We start from the raw sequence: 22413 nt of genomic DNA, 5'->3' as shown, positions 1-22413 counted from the left end.
TACAATTCAGTGACTCCAGTTTCTCGACATTCTCAATCATGTGAAGAATGTGTGGGCTAATCGGTTGGCCCTTCTGGAGTTTCGCATCAAAGAAGCGATAGGTATGCTCATATGTAACGATTCTCGGTGTCTTTGAGAACTCGTTAGTGAGCGTGGTGAAAATCTTGTTTGCACCTTGGGTAAGGAAGCGTCTCTGCAAATTGGTTTCCATTGCAAAGATGAGTACGTTCTTTATCGCACCCGCTTCCATAACGAAATCACTATAAGCGAGTGACTCGTTGATTCCTGCATTTGGGCCTGGGTTGACCGGTATTGGCTCGATTAAATACCGAGCTTACCGTCGTGAGTGGAGCATTCCGTAGTGCCGCCTCCCGGTCGCAAAATTGGACCCATCATTCTTGATCGAGTGGTGATTCATTTGGTCCATGAACATTTTAAGCCAGGACGAACGATCTAGTGTGGCACTAGGCATTGTGATTGCGTTATTTCCAGACATTTGTTGTAACAGTATTATTGATAATAAGCGTGTTCTACACTGCGAAAGAAGAATAAAATAATAAGCATGTGCATCGTTTTAATTTTAAGTCTAATGAACTAATGTCATAACGCGAAGACTCAAACACATTTATACAATTGACCTCCCTCAAGAATTATATAAATGACCCCAAGACTCAATTCTCTATAAATTGATAAGCTAACTTTTTAGCTAATTCTACCGTTAGAATTCTTGGTCGATAAATTTCTGTAAATACTATCTTTAGTCCATCATAATCACGAGAAACTCTTCGGACTATGATGTTGAGGTAAACTAAGTCAACACAACTACTTACCCAACGTAGAAGGGGTTATATTAGGCCTACCGACGAAGAAGGGATTCATAGATGTTTGCCCTTATAAAGACTAATCTCAATTTCCGTTTTAGAGGAAGATCCCATCAACTTTATTTAAATTCATTTTAAGTGAACTATAATCTAGCATGCGAGAATGATTAAACTAAAGTGATGGCTTAAAGTCTGTTACATCTGCATGTCCATGAAAACTAACATACAACCTGTATGAGTCAATTTTCATGCATTTTAGTAGTAGGTGGTTTGGTTTTAGGCGGAATATGATGCATAAACTAACATGTGAATGAAAATCAATAAGAATGAAAAAACGTAAAAACAGTAAAAGTCCTAGTGTGGCCTATCCTATCAAAATGAACAATAAATACAAGTTTGGAATCCATCCTTGGACCCGAGAAGCTTGTCTTGATGTTCCATCTTGATCCATGTAGCAGGAGTGAGCTTCAATCTCCATCTTTAGTCTTCTTTGAAATTACAATAAATAAAATTACATAATAGACCTATTAATTACATTCTAATTTCAAAAACCCAAAACTAAAATAAAGGAGATTCGAGATCTCATAATTACATAAGAAATTATGTTTCCTTCATTACGAAAACATAATTTGACTAAGGCCACACTAAGTATTACAAATTACAACCGATTAAATACGTAAATAAAATTCATTCATTCGATTCATTCAACAAAATTAAAAGCATCAACTAAAATAAATTAAACATACATAATACAATACATTAATTATGTTGATTAATTTATCCAAACCACCTATTTAAATTAAATTAAGTGACAATTCCGCAATTTAATCACATTAATTTCATACTTAATCCATATTAAACTTGTAATATGAATTCTATCCGTCAAAATTTTAAACTGCTTTAAAATAACTCGGTATCATTAAATTGTGAACCGATTCACAATAACTAATTGGCAAAAAAAAAAAAAAAAATTCCCCTTTTTTTATTTTGTCTCGGCAAAAAAATAAAACAAATTTATTATTTTTTTTTTATTTTTATATCACGACCGAAATAAAAAAAAAACAGCCAATTACCTTTTGTTTTCTTTCTTTTCGGCAATTAGGAAACCCAAAAAAAACTTTTCATAAATTTTCTTTCGGCAATATGGCAAAAAAAACAAGAAAACAAAACTTTCCTTTTATTTTTTTTTTCTTTCTCATTCTCGGTTTACCAAAAACAAAAAAACAAATTTTTTTTTTTTTTCGGCAAACCCTAAAATCGTCCCCCTTTTTTTTTTCTTTTCTTTTGCGGCAATATGCCCTAAAACAAGATTTGATGACTAAATTGTTTACCTTTGCTATTAGAACATGATTAGCATATGAAACAATAGACATGATTAATTCATATGCCAAAAACTATATAGCAAAAACAATCTTTTTATCATAAACATGACGATTCCATTTAATTTTAACTTAATCTGCATTAAATCAAAAACTACCAATTCTTCATATGATAATTTTAACTGATTATAAACTATAATATGAAAAATAAAATGGAAAAATATCATCAAACTAAAGGAAAAAAAACGGCAGGAAAAAAACGGCACAAAAAAAAAATTCGAACCAAAAAAAATCCGAAACCCTAATTTATTCGAGAATTAGGTTATTGTTTACATACAAATTTTATGAAAATCATCAAAATTAAAATCGTGGCCTAGTGCTCTGATACCACTTGTGGGAAATAAATCTGTATACTTCCCTTAAACTAGAAGGATTATAACGATTTAATAAAGATGATCTAAGGTCATAAAATAAAATACATAAACATAAGTAAAAAGATTTAGAATTAACCTTCGGTCCTAGCAAATATGGCCTAGGAACAATATCAAAATTGATATTCGCCTATTAGTTGCACCCAAGACGATCTGAGATATGCCCTTTTATTATGCTAGAAATCGATCTAAAATTTTCTGTAAAATTTAGTTGTTTTTGTGTTTCTTGTGATGAGAGAGAGAGGCTAGGTCAAGAAAAAACATTACGGTAGATATAATTCTCTATCTTTCTTTTTATACAGACCGAAACTTGGAGTCAATTAGGAAAAGAAAAACTTTCCCTAATTTCAGCCAAGTGAACCGAAATAAGGAGTATTTTTCTCCTTATTTTGGTCTTTCCAAAATTATATAAAGTGTGTTAAATTGTCATCTAGTGAGGATCGAACCCATGACCTCTTGGCTTGTGTACCCTCACTATTACCATTATGACACATTTAACTTGTTGATATTAAATACAACTGATTATATTTAACTACGAATTAACAGATTAATTCGTCCAAACTAACCTTATATATATTTAATTTAAATATAACTTATTATATTTAATTTATGAATTGACAGTTAATTCGTCTCAACTTAATATTATTTAATTTTCATTAAATAATTATCTCATCAATACATTGACTAACTTTTTAGTCATTTTGGGCATCAATGTAATTATATTTCTATAACCACATTTCTCAAACACGTCCTATAGGTGTGACCTTTAGGGACCAGTTGATCACCGCCATCTGTATGATAATAACGTCAAACTTTCTAGCAAGCCAACCGTTATTAGGTAAATGTTAATCAACTGATTAAATATACGAAGTATACCCTTGTGAACCTGTAAGAGATTTACAAATGTTATCACACTAATTTGTGGAGGACACAAGCTCCAACATTTTGACATTAGAAATAGTGTCTCACTTGCTTTGGGGAAGTTCAAGCATATGCATTGGGAGTTAATTTAAATTATGCTCTCCAACCATACAAAAATTCATGCATCATATAGCATAGTTTAGTTTGCATTCACTTATATATATATATATATATATATATATATATCATAGTTTTTGCATTTAGCTTAGGAATCATGCATTTTCATATAGCTTGCGTAATTTCCTATCGTCTTGGCCATTGAGGACAATGCTCATACTAGTGTGGGATGGCAAATTCTAACATGACTTTTATAAAACAAAAATGATTAAAATTGAAAACTTTTGAAAAATACAAAAACATGTCTTTTTATTTCATAAAATCAAAAACCATAAAAATTTGAAAAATTGAAACAATCAAAAACATGTTCATTTCTTTTTAGTGTAGAATTGTATATTGTATATACTTGTTTGTTTGTTTGTCCTTTTTCACATTGATCGACTATGCCACATCCGAGACATGAGGATCATGAAGACCGCATCGTATGATCTTTCCAATCTCCTTTTTCCTCTTTATGTTAATGACTATGTGGCTTTATTTTGATTGATGCGGTATAAACAATGTGATTATAGGATTGTATTTAGATTATATGGCATACTAGTTGGTAGAAGCATATGCATTAGGTTGTATAAATGTTAGTTGCATCATGGCATATAGTTGCATTTAGGAAATTTTTTGTGAAAGTATCTATTTGGGAAACTTGACAAGTGTATATAGGCCCTTGTAGATACTTTTTTTTCTTAAGACTTCGCTTGTTAGAATACTTGTAAAATACCTTAGGATGTGTCATGCTCGTATCCTTTGACCCATGGATTAAGGCCTAGTCAAGAGTACCTTGTGGTGTGATAACTCCTTGGCTACCGATTATTCCAAGGTGACCCTTGAAACCATGCAACCATCTTCCATATTCTACCATATTTTGTCATCAAAAAGGGAATGGGCACAAAATTTGTTCAAATTTGAGTTCAAGAATTGAAATGAAAGTACAAAAGTTTGAAATTGCATCAATAAGAAAAGAGGAGTAACAAAAATTAAAACTCCTATGCTTCAAATACAAGCACTCTCACTACAAATGGGGTAGCTTTGAAAATGTTCAAAAGAAAATGCAAGAAAAAATTGAAATTGTCAAGTGTTGAAATGCCAAACATCAAAAGAAATGGCAAAAAGAAATTGTTCTCAAAATGTCGAATGCCACAAGAAATTGGTGGTGGGGGGGGGGAATGAACAACAACAAAATAAAACTCCCATATGAAACTTAAAATACAAATGATCCCTTTATCCATCGTATCCACTTTTGTGCATGGTAGAGAGGGGGCGACCCTTCTTCTTCTCTAGCCAAGAAGGGGAATTCCGCGATCCTCCAGTGTTTCTAGCACCATAGGGAGCATACTCTTGACGAAAGCATTTAACAATTGAGGACAAAGGTACCCTAACTTGACACAACTTGGAGGTGATTTATTGGTATCCTTCTAGGCTTAGTGGTTTGAAGAAACCGTATCTATGATGGAATGTGTAACCTTAGATTGCTTCCCTTGTAGATAATTTCCTCCACTTAGATAAGGAAAGTGGCTATTCATTTTTGTAGATGCATCCATTACTTGATTTGTGTGCTTTAATGATTGGATGTATCGCCATTTTGGCAAGCCCCACCTTGCCTTGCAAGAAGGCATCCTACCTCATGGTTGTGTTGTTCTGAGTTGAAGGGGCGGACTGAGACCCGCTAATTATCTCACATCGGAGATATTATTAGAATAGTTTATATAAAGGTCTACTTCTAGTCACCTCTTTACTCGGGACGAGCTAAGGTTCTGTTTGGGGATGTTTGATGTGACTCATATTTGAGCATATTTAGTCCCCGAATTAGCCTCGTTCCTATGCTTTATAGTGCATAATTGGGTCATTTACTATCTTTATTTTCCCATTTTGCATATTCTTTAAGGTTTTGTTTTCTTGGTAGGAGAGGAGTGCAAACCTTGCATTTACATAGCGAAATGGAGCTAAATTGATCGCATCTAATGACCAATCATCAAAGGGAAGACGATACTATAAGGCCTATGTAGATAATAAAGTGAAACGGGCAATGACGATAGGATCCTTGCATCCCCGGATTGATCCTCGCGGATTATGAAGGAAGAAAAGAAGAAAAGCTGCCTGCCAATGGATCCGAGTGGATCACAGAGGATCCAAGCGTCTCCCCACCACCATCCGAGCGTCCCGTGACCAAGACGTTCATCTTGAAGCAAGAAGATCCGAGCGTCTCCCTTGACAATCCGCTCGGATTGTACCCCAGAGAGCCCGTGCCTGTGTTCAAGTCGCTCGGATTTTGGCAACATTAGCAAAACGGAGATGCTCATTTCCTTCGAGAGGAGCATTTCCTCAAATTTTCTTAAGGACTTAATAGTCATTTAAGCCCTTAGTAGCCCTAATTTATGTGCCTAATCTTTAGTATAAATACCATTGTACTACTTAGATTAGCATGCTCTCTTAATCATCTAGTAATCAAGTTGTAATCAATTAGTAATCATTCCTTAATCTTGTAATCAACTCTTAATCTAGTCTTAATACAAATCTTAATACTTAATCTTTCCTTAATTTCTCTATTGTTCGTCATTTATTTTGGGTAATTAGAAGATCATTTGGGTTTATTGGGAGATTGTCAACCTTCCATCAATCATCAAGTATGCATTATTATTTTGGAATCTCCATAGGTATAATTATCTTAATCCTTACTTTAATTATTGTTAATCATTTTCATTCATTCATCATGTTTTACGTTGTTAATGTGATTGACAACCTTGTTAGCATGTTAAACTTGTTCATGAGTGAGTAGTTTCCTTAGCTAGGGTTAATGGGTAATTAGGGGAAACTAACATGGGGAATGATTCATGCTTAATCTAATATGTTCAAATAATTTATTTGCTTGCTTGTTGTGATTTCAACTTATGCACATGTTATGTTTGATGAAATACGAGCCTATAAATCCTTGCATTTTTTACCCATCAATTATCTTTTCAATAAGGCTTGTAAGACATAAACCAACTCGAGCCTCATTAGACCATGCATAATGTTAAATAGGAAAGACTAAGTCGACTTGTAGGTGTTGTACAATCTAATCGATTCGGCTCCGGGACCCAAACCTTCTTAGGGTTGTAAGATATACACTAACTCGATCCCATCACAATAATAATTGCTTGCTTATAATTTGAGAAATGTTTGTATGATCAACTCCCATGTATTCCCCTATGAACCCATGATACCCTAGTGCTTTTAATCAATTATTTACACCTTCATTTTATCTACCTTGCTTTGTTTTTATTGTTGATTAGTTTTAATTGATCTCCTATCTCAACCCCAAATTGTGACACCCTAAGACACGACCATTTACAATTGAAAATCCTACATCAATACCCGTCCCGTAGGATCCGACCTTTACTTGCCTCTTTACTAAGTGTAGTTGGTGAAGTTATAAATATTGTTTTGGTTGGGTAACTTTTGACGACGAGTTTAAAAACCTACGAACCAGTTAGACATTTTCTTTTTGTTGATTTTGCGTTTTCCCTTTCGTGTTTTTCGTTTATCACCGTTGTTCTATTTACCATTTTTTTTTTGCTTCATTGATAAGACTCGAGGCATTTGTTTAGATTAGATTGCATTTGATAAACAAAATAACTCACTTATTATTGTGGAAACAATATTTTTGTATATTTAGTTGGGAATAACATAATGGGAATGTTTTTGTGGTTCAACGTGGTTTCGCCAAGCCTAAGAGGTCAGCCAGAGCCAAGTTAGTCAAGGAGTTATCACATCGAGGGAGGTGGGCAAAAAGAAATAGAAAACTCACCCTTTGAGCGACCCACTATACACAAAATCGGACTATACACAATGCCGGAGTGTTGGTTCGAGTGTTTAAATAAAATTCTCTTCACAAAAGTTGATAGTTAGAAAGAAAACTTGGTCAATTAGGACTCAAAATATATTTTTGGTTTTTGAAATTTTTTTATGCAACTAATCATAGACTCTAAATGGAATAATAAACTACATATGTACAGAACTAGTATGCATAATTAACCTAAACTATAGTATATAAGATCCACTACCACCAATTCCCTAGAGAGACACAAAATGATAACCATATCATTTAAACTTCACAAGAGAAAATTAGAGGAAAGATGAAGGAAAAATATTACCGGAATGAGCCTCGGTACAAACGACCTTAAAATATATAAGATCCACTACCACCAATTCCCTAGAGAGACACAAAATGATAACCATATCATTTAAACTTCACAAGAGAAAATTAGAGGAAAGAGGAAGGTGCAATATTACCGGAATGAGCCTCGGTACAAACGACCTTAAAAACGTTCACTACTAGTAGCACTCACAACTTTAGTGGCAAATAAACCTGCATATTTTTAGTAACCATAAATATGGGAAAGGAGAGAGAGCATGAATATATACATCCCTACATTAGATAAATGCAATAAACCTACATACCCATATTTAAATTGTATATTATTGTCCTCAATGTACAAGAGATCGATGACAAGAAATGAAAATGTGTTTTTGAAATTTTGATATGTTTTTGAGATTTCAAAAAATTTCAAATGTGTAACACCCCCATTTATTTAGGAGTCTTTAGCTAAACATTCCCAAATAGGTAGAACTTTTACCATCTCGGTTTCCCGAGGTAGTGAATAACAAAGTCCAACTTACCAAAGTACTTTAAATTAAAATTTAATGATTACAGGTTTATTACAAATTAACCAAATAAACTTAATATAAAATAAATACAACTCGCCGCGGAAATAATAAAGTGATCAAATAATCTATGTGGACTAACTTCTAGGTAGACTGGCCAAATCCTCACGCATTCCCCATAGCTCCCAAGTCAGCTAATCTTTAGTACATGTCAAATTTGCTCCCCATTATGGTTCACCGCATGTGTTCACGAATACATAGTCAACCGCGAGGTTGAGTAGGAATAAACTAAACAACAATAATAATCCAACCAAAATAGACATCCTTCAAATTCTCATCACTTCATCTGTACAACTCACTTACGTCACTGGCAGTAGCACAACCCCCTTAACATCGTGCTATGCTCAACTGGCAGTAGTAATTACTTACTATGCACAACTATCTCTGGCAGTAGTAATTACTTACTATGCTCATCTGGCAGTAACGATTACTCACTATGCACAACTGGCAGTAACACCCTCCGTGTTATGCTCAACTGAATAATCAACTTTCCATACCAAATATAACCAACAACAAATACTCAATAAAAATCCCGTCATATAGCTCAGAAAACATCTATCAGTTGCGACACAGATGGGAATGCATGCTACGAAAGATAGGGTCGAGTCTGATACATCAACCGGCTGTCTACTCAATATCCTTGTACGAGTCCACAATCACTACACGAGATTAACCCAGGTTTGGTTAATTTAAGTTGGCCTTAGGTGTAATAGGACTCCCGATTCATCGCGCATGATCGTATCTCGAGGTGCTCCCCGCCGGTTGTTGGAACGACGCGAGCCGGGCCGGGCCTCAATTCAGAAAGATAAAGGGCCAAAAAGTTTTTTAAAATAGGAGGTTCCAAATTCTCCATCTCATTGAGGGCGGAAAACGAATCGACATCTCGATGTATAGCAAACACAAATATTCTATCTCCAATGATAAATCACAATATTAACATTAATCTCATCAACCGTCACAATTAAATATTCATTCACTTAACAATAAAACCCGAGTTGAGTAGGATTTATCCCTACCTTTTATCGCTAATTGCCTCTTCCGTCTTCTAAATCTCCTTCCTCTTCTTTTATCAATTACTTTTCAGGTTTATTAAGTTTTTATAGTCTAGGTTTAGGAGTATATGAGGTCAATTAGGGAACTATTGCCTTTTCTATTTATTATTAGGAATTACCGAATTATTATACTTATTATTTTATTATTAAATCCCACTTTAAATCCCGACTACTACTCATACTAGGCCTAACATAATTAGCCCATATCTATATCACACACACGGCCCAAGGCTTAGTTACTAGTTAAACCCAATTCCCGACTTGCTTACTTATTTTATTATTTAATTAACGTCCTTCTCGCAACCATTATTAGAAATCTCATTAATTAATTATTTAAATTACATAAATTATTCTCATTAATTATTATTAAATTACGGGGTATTACAAAATGTTTTTTGGATTTTCGAAATTTTCATTTTTTTTAATGAAAGCGAGTAAGTGAGAACAAACTAAACAAGTTAAAGCAATAATGCATAGTAGAGTAGAGTAAGCTAACTAAGCTAGCTATACCACACTAACTAAACTAGACAATGCTAAAAATACAAGATTGGATATTAGAGTATTGGATTTTATGAGGGGATTAAAATTTTACATGGGAGAGCAAGATATGGCACACTAATGTGCTTCTTAAAAAAGCAAAATAATCAACGAAGGTGATTTAGGTGTGCAAGGTGCAAATGTGACCGCACCAACTCAACTCAACTCACTAGTTCTTTTTATATGTTTTTCTCATAATTTGACTAGACAATGGGTCAACTAGTGGATCATACGACGTATGTCGTATAAGATTTCATCAAAGCCCAAAAGTTGTTTATTTAACAAACATATTAGCTGCATAATTTTTCTGAATACATCTGTACTTCTAATTTTCTCATTAAGAAGAAATCTAATCTTTAGGACTTGGGTAAAATTTGAGTTTTAAAAAATTGGTTCCCGATAACATGCAAGTAACATCATAGAACACTTTTAAAAACTTTTAAATTTTCTTAATTTTGTCTCGTGCACTTTCAGTTGGACAATGAAAGTAGTTCAAAACTGTTTTTGCAAGATTGTTAAAAGTTCTACTATAATACAAAGCATTATCCAACCTATAATAGGTTCTTTTTACATGTTTTTCTCATCATTTGACTAGACAATGAGTCATTTGGTGGATCGTACGACGTATGTCGTAAAGATTTCATCGCGCGCCTCATCAAAGCCCATCATTTGTTTATTTTACAAACATCTTAGCTGCATACTTTTTCTGAAACCATCTCTACTTTCAACTTCCTCTTTAAGAAGAATTTAACCTTTAGGACATGGGTGAATTTAACCTTTTATTTCCTCGATTGAGAAATCTTTTTATACTTTAAACTCTCCCTTATTATTAAAACAACATCATTCAACTCTTTTAACATTCTTGCCGAATCAAATTCATAATATGTGTACAACAACAAACATATAATATTCGTCATTGCTTATCAAATTCCAATCAAACTTTATAAAGGACAGACCTACAAAGGCTAGAATAAGGTGCGAATGATAGGGTTAGGACTACAGAATAAGAAGTTTGTTGAATGAGAAATTTTAGGGTCAAAATCAATTTAACATATTTATCATCCACAAACTCTATTGAGCTACTAGGATAGATGTGTGTTATTAGTAGTTTTAAAACATTTGTAATACAAGTTTGTGGTAAAGAATAAACAAAAAATATATATAAATAATCCCTTTATATTCTTATTTTCATATAAAAGAAAGACTGAACATTGTTAGCTCTTAAGAAAAATCAAAGGAAGAGAAGATAATTAAATAATCAATTCTGATGGCGTCATGCATACTCCACGTTATCACCTTTCTCATTGTATGTAGCATGCTATGCTACATGTTTCTAGAAATTTTAGGGAAAAAAAATTTGGTTAACTAAAAATGTTTTAGACGCTAAATTTTTTAATCATGATTGTTTTTTCAGGTTGGAATTACAGTGAGTGAAGCAACGTTTCTTTCTTTGTCATCTGCCAAACACATGATGCATGGAAAAGGTGAAGGAGGCGGAAAAGGAGGTTTTGGGTTCAACAAAGGGGGTAAAGCAAGCGAACGATTTGGAGGTTCAGGGCAAGCATTAAGACAACTTGGAGGTTCAGGAAGAGCTAGTGGCATGGGACAAGGATTAGGACAATTTGGAGGAAAATCTATTGGCAAAAGACAAGGATTAGGACAATTTGGAGGTTCAGTAGGAGCTAGTGGAGCAGGACAAGCATCTGGAGGTGCTTCCGGAAAATTTGGATTTGGTGATTCAAGAAAAGCATTTGGACATGGTGGATTTTCAGGAGGAGGTCGTAGATCGGGACAAGCATTAGGTGGTTCATCAGAGTTTGGGTCAGGTCTTGGACAAGATGGAGCAAATCGGAAATTTGGTGGAGCGGCTAGAGGTGCGGGGAAAGGACAAATAAAAGGCGGGTTCTGAGGAGGTTTTACTGGTCAAGCATAAAAATCTAGCCAATTTTCTGGCTAAGCGCCAAAATCTGTTCAATTCTCTAGACATGCTTTTGTGAATGGAGGCTTAAGAAGGAAATTAAGGAAATTTTTAAGAGTAACTGATCATTTGATTTATTTATATAGATGTTTAATTAAAATAAATAATTTATTGCCATCACTATGTGCTTTTAATCATAAGATTTGTTATTAGTTATTGGTCCGCGTGGAATACACGATGAGATGTTAATAGACTAAAGGAAAATGAACATTAATGTAATGGTGTGACGTTGGATTGTATTATCATTTTCAAATGTTTAAGGGTGATACACAAGTCTCTATTTCCAATACATATACAAATGTCTTACCTCGTTTGTCCTACTTAATTTTTATGCTTTCTTAACCTACCTACTTGTTTTAATTTTTTTTTGAAACTGCGCGAGATTGAATATTCAAAATTATAACTAATGCATATATATTTTCAACAAAATTGGTTTATATAAATAAAATTTTAAAAAACTATATTTTTTATAGAAATCGACAAAGTAAAGAAAAAAAATTTTACAAGACATGTATGCTCGTAAGAATCGGAATGCAAAATACATCAATAGCATCGTTCTGCAACTTGAAATAAGGCTAAAATGACAAAAATGGGTGAAAAAAAAAAGAACTTGCAATCTATATAAACTCGTCTTAGTAATATGCCCCAATGACACAATATAGGTCCAAAATTCAAATAAAACAATAATAGATCCAAACTTGTCCAATTAACTAACTTACCCACTGGATATATACTCCCCTAATACTCTTTGTTCCTCAACATCTAACCCTACCTCCATCTTGTTAAATTTTCCGCATATATCCTATTCTTTCTCTCTCTCTCTCCCCCTCTCTCTCTCTCTCTCTAAAACTCATTCTTCTAAAAAAATCACTCTCACATTTGAAAACCCTATCTTTCCGTCTTCTTTAACACTCATTCACATTTCCTTTCTACATTTGATAAGATATTTTTCGCGCACCTCTTTAATCAAACAAAGACCTATTAACCTATACATAGTACAAGAAGTAGGGTTTCAAACTCACATAGACGAGCCAAATAACTGAACATGATAACATGTTAGCGAAACTAAAACAAATATAAGGAAATCAATGAATCCGAACGAAAGCTGAGATGATTATGAGTAACTTAATTCATTAAAGGGAAGTGTTAGGGGTAGTCGGGTCCAACTACTAGTCTTAAAGGATAAAAGTACCACCACCTAAACCTAAAATAGTGAATAAGATTGAGGTTGAGACGATCTCTCAATCCTATAACCGTAACACCCTTATATACCAAAGTACCTTACGAAGGACCATATTAGCATATAAGGGTGTTACCATCTCGGTTACCCGAAGTAGTATGCATCATAGAAACCATAATGAAACAACTTAATTAAAACAAATGTAAAGAAAAGGTTACAAGTCTTTAAACTCCAAAACCAAACAACCAAAAGTCATAAAGTTAAACTCAGCTACACTAATCGACACAACAGTGATGACAGCGCCCGTCTACGCCCCGCAACCTATCCCGTCAACCATCAAACATCATCACCTGCTAAGCCAACTGCTCACCATCTGGTCGGACTCACTTGGAGCTTAATTTTCGGTTACTTGTCGTTAGGAGCACCTAGACCAAAACAATATTTATAACTTCACAAACAACTCTACTATTAGTAAAGAGGCAAGTAAAGGTCGGTTCCCAAGGGACGGGTATTGATGTAGGATTTTTGATTGCAAGTAGCGGTATCTAGGGGTGTCACGATTTGGGTTGAGATAAGAAGATCACTAAACTAAATAGCAATAAAAGTAAACAAGCAAGATGATTAAAATGAGATGTAAACAATTGATAAAAAGCACTAGGGTGTCATGGGGTCATAGGGGATTTATGGGATTTATGGGAATTGATCATACAAACATATTCTCAAATTATAAGCAAGCAATTATTGTTGTAATGGATCGAGTTGGTTTATATCTTACAGTCCTATGAAGGTTTGGGTCCCGGAGCCGAATCGATTAGATTGTACAACAACTACAAGTCGACTTAATCCTCCCTACTCAACTATATGCATGGTCTAATGAGACTCGAGTTGGTTTGTGTCTTACAAGTCTCATTGAAAAGGTAAGTGGTGGGTAAAAAATGCAAGGATTCATAGGCTCGCATTTCATGAAACATAACATGTGCATAAGTTGAGATCACAACAAGCAAGCAAATAAACTATGAAAACATATTAAATTAAGCATAAATCATCTCCCATGTTGGTTTCCCTTAATTACCCATTATCCCTAGTTATGGAAACTACTCACTCATTATCAAGTTTAACATGTTAACAAGGTTGTCAATCATATTAACAAAGCAAAACATGATGAATAAATGAAGATGATTAACAATAATTAAAAAAAGGGATTAAGAGAATTTTACCTACTAATGATTCCAAAATAAAGCAAAGAATTATAGAAGTACTTGCTGAATGATTGGAAGGTTGTCAATCTCCCAACAATAACCCAAATAATCTTCAATTACCCAAAATAAAAGATGAACAAAAGAGAAATTAAGGAAATGAGATTTGTATTAAGACTTGATTAGAAGTTGATTACAAGATTAAGACGAGATTAGAATGATATAAACTACACTAAAGATTGATAAGAAGAACATGTTTCATCTAATTAGACTAATGGGGTATTTATCCTCTGGATTAGGTACACAAATTAGGGTTTATTAAGGGCTTAAATGACGATTAAGTCCTTGAGGAATCGCTCCTCTCAGAAAAGATGCGAGTCTCCTTTTTGCCGGTCTTTCATAAATATGCGCATCTTTCATGGAGGGAAGAAGGGGACGTATGGGAGTGTAAGAGAATCCGAGTGTCCAAGGGGTCGGGACGGGCGGATTTTGGGGTGGCTGGACGGGCGTCTTCATGCTTGGACGAGCGGATTGTGGTGTGGTTGGACGGGCGTCCCTCTGGCAAAGACGCTCGGATTCCTGAAGTGTTGAACGAGCGTCTTGCCTGGTTGGACGGGCGGATTGTGTTCCAGCCTTCTTTTCTTCTTTTCTTCCTCTCTTCTTCCAATAATTCTTCGGGATTTAGTTGAGGATGCAAGGATTTCTTCATCATTGCCCATCTACTATAATATGTATAAAGGCCTTTTAGTCTTGTCTTCTCTTTGATGCTTGGTCATTAGATTCGATCAATTTAGCTCTATTTTGCCATGAAAATGCAAGGTTTGGACTCCTCTCCTACCAAGGAAACAAAACCTCAAAGAATATGCAAAACAAAGGACTAAAATAGTAAATGACCCAAATATGCACTAAAAAGCATAGGAACGAGGCTAATTCGGGGACTAAATATGCTCAAATAATGGTCGCATCAAATATCCCCAAACCGAACCTCTGCTCGTCCCGAGTAAAGAAGTGACAAAACTAGGACCCTTATTTAAACTATCCTACTAATATAGCCGACATGAGACAATTAGCGGGTCTCACTCCGTCCCTTCAACTCACAACAAGACAACCATGAGGTAGGATGCCTTCTTGCAAGGCAAGATGGGTCTTGCCAAAATAGCTACACATCCAAACATTAAAGCACACAAAATCAAGTAATGGATGCATCTACAAAAGAATAGCCACTTTCCTCATCTAAGTGGCGGAAATTATCTATAGGGGAAGCAATTCAAGGGTACACACTCCTTCATAGATGCAATTTCTTCAAACTACTAAGCCTAGAAGGATACCAATAAATCACCTCCAAGTTGTGTCAAACTAGGGTACCTTTGTTCTCAATCGTTAAATGCTTTTATCAAGAATAGACTCCCTATGGTGTTAGAAACACTGGAGGATCGCGGAATTTTCCTCCTTGCCTAGACAAGAAGAAGGGTCGTCCCCTCTCTACCATGCACAAAAGTGGATAGATGGATAAAGGGATCGATAGTATTTGAGTTTCATTTGGGAGTTTGCTTTGTTGTTGTTTTCCCCCCCAATTTCTTGCGGCATATAACACTTTGAGAATACTTTTTTGCCATTTCTTTTGATTTTTGGCATTTCAATACTTGACAACTTTCAACTTTTCTTTTCATTTTCTTTTGAACATTTTCAAAGTCACCCCAATTAGTAATGAGGGTGCCTTATATTTGAAGCATAGGAGTTTTCATTTTTGTTACTCCTCTTTTCTTTTGATGCAATTGCAAACTTTTTCTTTTCTTTTCTTTTCTTGAACTCAAATTTTTGAATAATTTCTTTTTGTGCCCATTCCCTTTGATGAGAAAATGTGGTAGAACATGGATGAAGGATGGTTGCATGGTTTCAAGGGTCACCTTGGAATAAACGTTAGCCAAGGAGTTATCACACCACAAGGTACTCTTGACTAGGCCTTAATCCATGGGTCAAAGGATACTAGCATGACACATCCTAGGGTGTCTTACAAGTATTCTAACAAGCAAAGTCTTAAGAAGAAAAATCATCTACTAGGGCCTATATACACTTGTCAAGCTTCCCAAGTAGACGGTTTGTGACACCCCTCGATAGGGCATCAAAATTAAAGCGGAAAATACGAGATTTTTAAAACCTTTAAAAGCTTAAAGTGCGAAATCCACCATAGTGATCGAACAAAAATGAAAAGAAAGATAATTAAGTTTTACAATTTAAAACAAGTGCGTTGGGGAAAAGATATCCCACGAATAAACACAAGTCTAACGATAGGTGAGTCTAAGCAACCTATAACTAAGGTCCAAGGGTCAACGTTCTCGCTAGCTCACACGTCTTCCCCATAATCTGCATCACAAACCTGTCATTCATGTAAACATGAAAACCACAGTCAGTGGGGAGTAACTCAGGGTTCTCCCAGCCACCATATGTCAAAATGCACATAAGCAAGAACTTAATTAAACATATTAATCATGCATCATACTTGAATGATATGAACAAGGGAATATAATGATAATCATAACGATATAGGCATGTTGCATTCTTAATGAGATAGACATCGAATCATATGAAGAAAGTAAATAACGGATCAATTAAATAGAAAATACATGGATGGAAACCAATAGCCATTCCTTTGAAAACCTCTTAACAACCATAGCACGGGACGTGGCTACTAATGTCACATTCATACTTATGGCTTACATCTCACCATAAGAACGGATGGGAACATCAATCCCGGCGATCATATCGCAACTAGGGGCTTGCATCTCACCACTAGTATCCGATAGGACCAAGACTCTCACAAACAAGCATAGAAGACGTGCACTCTCGTATATAAGAACACACCAATGACTGTAACAAGCAAGACATTTACAAAGGATTGACTCAAAACAAGACAAACCCGTAGACTCCAACCTCCTGGTAGGACGACGATCATAATACGGTCCTAGTCTAAATCTGGCCAGACTCTCGGGATGGACGACACCCGATTCGACATACAATCCCAAATCGTATCCAAGACTCGATCCATGACACCTAGCCGTGCCCCAAGGTCGAGTAACCCCAAATCGGAACCATGGTACCTATCCGTACCCCAAGGTCCGAAGAGGCGGAAGGAAGATAGCCCAACTCGGAAACAATGGCACATAATCGTGACCCAATGTCCGAGGGCAAATAAATAAGGAATGTCGAGTAGTCACACAATGTAAACCGTCACACTCCGATCACAAATACGAGTAACAATGATTGCACAAACATAACGTAAACAATTCATGTGAAACATGTATGAACATAAGAGTATAATGATTACAGTGCTCTCTGCCGGCGTGGGCACTGCTGCTGCCGCCCACCGGCAGAGGATTCATGCTAGGTGAAACAAGGCCAAAAATAGAAGTAGGTGTATTCTCTGTAGGTCCACCGGCAGGGATACAAGCCAAGGTAAAACAAAGCCAAAAAGGCTGAAAGTGTTCTCTCGGCCGGTCCACCTTAGCCGCCCACCGCAGGGAATACAGTCAAGGTAAACAAGGTCAACATATGCTCAATGTGTATTCTCTGCGGTGGCCGCTGCCGCTGCCCACCGCAGGGAATACACCCTATAGCCAAATAAGCTCAACTTTGCACATTATATATTATTCTCTGTAGGTTGACCTTCGCTGCCCACACCCAGGAGTACACCCTATAATAAAAGACATCAAACTCGCATATACTCGCTGCCGGTTGGGTAGGCCGGCTGCCGGCCCACCGGCAGGGGATCACTGTACACGAAAAACCCAATAAATCACCGTTCAAAGTTCTTCAATTTCAATCATCTTTCATTTAATCATTTCATACTTCTCTAATATGATGAATACTCATAAAATTTGGCAAGTTAGGATAATTTAAACATATGACTTCAATTTATGAACCTCAAAATAAGATAGCATGTCACTCAAACATATGAAAATGATCATAAACCACTTCATACAACACAACAATGGAATGAAACATGAAAGTTACCAACTTTAACATTTGTATGCATCCAACCACACATAAAACACACAAATTTGACATGTAAGTCGAGTAACCCATCACCGTTACCTTTTTGCTCTTAATCTCTAATGTAATCGTCTCACAAGCAAGAATCCACTTCCGGGCCAACTAACCTTTCTCCTAAACATAAGAAAACACAAAATAAGACTAAAAATCGAAACTAGAAAAAAAGAGTACCATGAGAAATTGGCTCGACAGCCCCATTAATGGAGGAAAGTCGGATCTTTTCTTACCTAGAAAGAAGGAGGGCGATGAGAGGAAGAGATAGACGCGAAAATCACTTAATTTGGATAAGAATTGAGCAAGTTATGGTGTTTTGAAGATTTGAAAGGTAGATGTATAAAAATGGTGTTTGTTGTTGAGGAGAATTTCAGAAAAATAATGAGGGAGATGAAGTTGTGAGGTATTATGTGAGGGTTTTATGAAAAGAAAAGAGAAGGAGAAAAGGCCCATAAGTTGTAACAAGCCCAACAACTCAAATTGAGTCGGTTTCCACTAGAATTTTCGTCTCAAGCCCACTACAACTCAAGACGGGGAATATTATTATTATTATTATTATTATTATCCGACCAAAATATTTATTTCACATAACTTAAGCTTTAAAAATATAATATTTATAAAAAATCATGTTTAATAATGAAATCAATTAAATTAAATAATTTAAAATATAAATAAGACAATAGAACGGTTAATTAAATTATATTTGCCAAAATGGAAAATTCGCGGGTGTTACACGGTTTCACAAAAATTTTCGAACATGCAACTATATGCCATGATGCAACTAACATATATACATCCTAATGCATATGATTCTACCAACTAGTATGTCATATAAACTAAATACAATCCTAAATTCACATTGTTTTTACCGCATCAATCAAAATAAGGCCACATAGTCATTAAAATAAAGAGGAAAAAAGGAGATTGAAAAGATCATACCATGCGGTCTTCAATATCCTCAAGTCTCGGATGTGGTGTAGTCAAGTGAACAAGGATGAACAAACACAATATATACAAGATTACACTACAAAGGAAATGAACATGTTTTTTGTTTTTTTTTCAATTTTTCAAATTTTTGTGGTTTTTTCGAAATTTTTGATTTTTTTGGATTTTTGAATAAAAGTCAAGTTAGAATTTCCCATCCCCACACTAGTATAGGCATTGTCCTCAATGGCCAATACGATAGGAAATTATGCAAGCATGATGCATGATTTCTAAACTAAATGCAAACTATACTAAGCTACACTACATGATGCATGGGTTTTTGTTATGGCGGAGAGCGTAATTTAAATTACCTCCCGATGCATATGCATGGACTTCCCCAAACCAAAATAGACATTATTTCTAACGTCTTGAATTTCGGGGTAGTTCATGCACATGGAATGAAATGCATGAAACTACAAATTGTCATTTTGGATTTTACAAGTGGGAACATTAAAAATAACACCTTAATGAAGCCAAGGTGTTAGTCCTCCATGTTGCTAGGACTCCTGAAAATGAAAACAAATATGGTACAAGTTATCAAAACATCAAATTCTTTTCATGAAAATTGAAAATAAAGAGAGAGGATAAGGAAACTTCACTTAAGCTTTTGATGGGTGCCTAATGCCCGCTCCATGTAGCTATGAAGAGATCTCTAGAGATCGCCATCATCCCCCTCTAGGTCACTATCCCAAACTTCTTTGGATGCATCACTTGCATTACAGTCCATGAACTTATCTTCCTCGCTATTGAGCTCCACTGTATCCCCATCCCAAGATTTATCACTCCCTTCGCCTTCATGCCCATTTGCCCTTTCATTGGCCTTTGCCGAGTTTGGGAAGAGAATGTCCATTTGGGCCCAAGAGGGAAACATCTCCTCCTCGCTAACCTTTCTTTGTTGAACCAAATTGTGGAACTGAGGGTAAAGAGCATAGTAGCTATCCACGACGGCTTCATATTGATGCAAATGCATGTCTTGGAGAATCCCCGTCACAAAGTCATCTCGGGGAAGAATAAAGGGGTTAGGGTGATTGTATGGTTGGTATTGAAAAGGGTAGGGAGGTATCTTGATCTTTTCATTTTGTCGTTGTGGCTCTTGTTGTTGTTGGGGATTTGATGGTGGTGGTGCTTGACTTGCTTAGGTTGGGTTTGCGGGGATGAGGTATGACGGGATTGGTGATAGAGGACCCCTCATTGGTGAAATTCTTGGTAGACCGGTCATTGGAAAGTAGATTGGGTTACTCCCCTTTGTTATCCATTTGATTCTCTTATCAACCCCCTCGAGGGTTATCCAATGATGTTGCACAAGAAGGATTTCTTCATTTATCCTTGTATTCCCGGAAAGTGGAGTGTACTCATTGTTCTCGTTGAATTTTGGATTGAAATGCTTTGCAATCCTTGTAATGAGCCCTCCATTGACGATATGTTTCATCCCATCGTCATCTCCGTTTGTAAACTTAGCCCACTTCTCAAGTAGTACGAGGGGTGCATTAAAATGGTATCCACCCCTTCCTTGGATTCCGAGATACGATTCCATGAACAGAAGATCGAGTTCGTTCACAATTGCCGGGTCCCGGCGTGCAAGGATGGTGCCGGAAAGGAACCGGTAGGTGAGTCTCAAAATAAGGTTTTGAATGTGGAAAGCTAGACACTCTTTAATGTACATGAAATCTCGGCTGGTCATGGCCCTCCATAGGGGTGCAACACTATATTTCTTCGGTTTTGATGTCCGGGTAGGCGAGACATCAAGGCCAAGCACATTAGCAAATTCCACTAGAGTCATCATTCTCGAAACACTTTCCAACCTAAATTCTATACAAATCGTTTTGTTCAAGGTTGTGATTTTTAAGAAGCTTAAAAACTCAAGAACAAGGGATCGATAGGTTTGCTCGTGCATGTGAAATAAGGTAGAGAGACCAAACAGTTCAAAAAGGGCTTCCATTTGATGGTAAATCCCAAGCTTCCTTAAAGTTCTATGGCATAAAAATTTGGTAGGGAGAATGTTCTTACCAATAAGTCGGTGAAAAACGAGCCTTTGCACATCATTTATGAATTCAACATTAGAGAAGTCATCAAGCTCGGTAAGATCCACAATTTCTTCATGTTCCCTTCTTAGAGTGTTGAGATGAGAAGTAGAAGAACTTCCCCTCACTCTAGGTCTTCTTCTATCCCTAAATAGAGATCCTCTTGGTCCCATTCTTTGATTGTAGAGTTGGAATTTTTGATTTGTCGAAGTATGGAAATGCTCTTTGTGGATTGAATCTTGCTTTTGAATCTTTTGAAACCCTAGAAATTGGGGGTTTTTGTTTGTGGAGTGAAAGAGTGCTTGGGATATGTTTTGGAGTCCTAAGAGAGTGGGTTTTTATAATACAAGTGGAAGGAAGGATGATGTGTCACAAATTGTGTGGTGGGGGAGAAATAAAATTGTGAAAACCGGGAATAAAGGCCGCAGAGAGACGAGCGGATTCGACCATGGGACGCTCAGATTCCTTCGTTTTGGCACGAGCGGATTCTTGGGAAGACGCTCGGATTCTCTTACAGCGAATTTTTCCAAAATTTGAAGCAGCCAGGAGGAGCGGATTTTCGAGGAGATGCTCGGATTTCGTTACAGAAGAAATCCCAAAATCTTGCAGCACAAAGGACGAGCGGAATTTCAAAGAGACGGGCGTCTAAAGGAAGACGAGCGGATTGCCTCCCGAGACGCTCGAATTCTGGATCAGGATAAAATATCTGCATGTCAGCTCCTTTGGATGAGAGGATTCTCTGACAGCCGTTCGGATTCCTTGTTCGGACGGTCGCCTGCCCCTCTGGACGAGCGGATTCTCCTCGTTTTTCCTTTACTCCGATAAAAAGCTTCCCCACACTTGAAAACTAGTTCCTTCCTTCATCAAAAATAATTAGTGACCCTCCCTCACTTACTCTCATGGAAAGAATTATATTTATGATAAAAGGAATGCAATAAAGTTAAAAATACAAGTTAGAAGGGTTAGTATATTTACAAGTGGTGGTTTAGGGAGGAGTCCACCAAACTCTCCCTTTGATGATTTCTTCAAGGATGAGGAGGCCCGAGGTAGGTGACCTCGACCTCTCCAATAAATGCTCCCTCATAATATGGCTTTAATCTTTGGCCATTGACCT

At 36.1% G+C, this 22413-nt stretch overlaps 1 protein-coding gene and 1 long non-coding RNA gene across 2 annotated transcripts; one reads left to right on the top strand and one right to left on the bottom strand.

Annotated features, from left to right (window-relative positions):
- Window positions 1-11074: 11074 nt before the first annotated feature.
- LOC141630261 (uncharacterized) lies at window positions 11075-12140 on the top strand. Its single transcript, XM_074443110.1, has 2 exons — window positions 11075-11202; window positions 11311-12140. Exons 1-2 carry the CDS (start codon window positions 11164-11166, stop codon window positions 11803-11805), a joined length of 534 nt encoding a protein of 177 aa, XP_074299211.1. The 5' UTR covers window positions 11075-11163; the 3' UTR covers window positions 11806-12140.
- A 4372-nt stretch (window positions 12141-16512) lies between these two features.
- LOC141630257 (uncharacterized) lies at window positions 16513-18730 on the bottom strand. Its single transcript, XR_012537465.1, has 3 exons — window positions 18528-18730; window positions 18343-18414; window positions 16513-16627 (listed from the first exon to the last, which is right to left on the bottom strand). It is a non-coding gene; the product is annotated as an uncharacterized LOC141630257 (long non-coding RNA).
- Window positions 18731-22413: the final 3683 nt, after the last annotated feature.

The sequence above is a fragment of the Silene latifolia genome, chromosome 2 (assembly GCF_048544455.1).
Source record: "Silene latifolia isolate original U9 population chromosome 2, ASM4854445v1, whole genome shotgun sequence".
Lineage (NCBI taxonomy): Eukaryota > Viridiplantae > Streptophyta > Magnoliopsida > Caryophyllales > Caryophyllaceae > Silene > Silene latifolia.
Note: the sequence above shows the minus strand (reverse complement) of the source record. Positions and strands in the feature narration are given on the sequence as shown.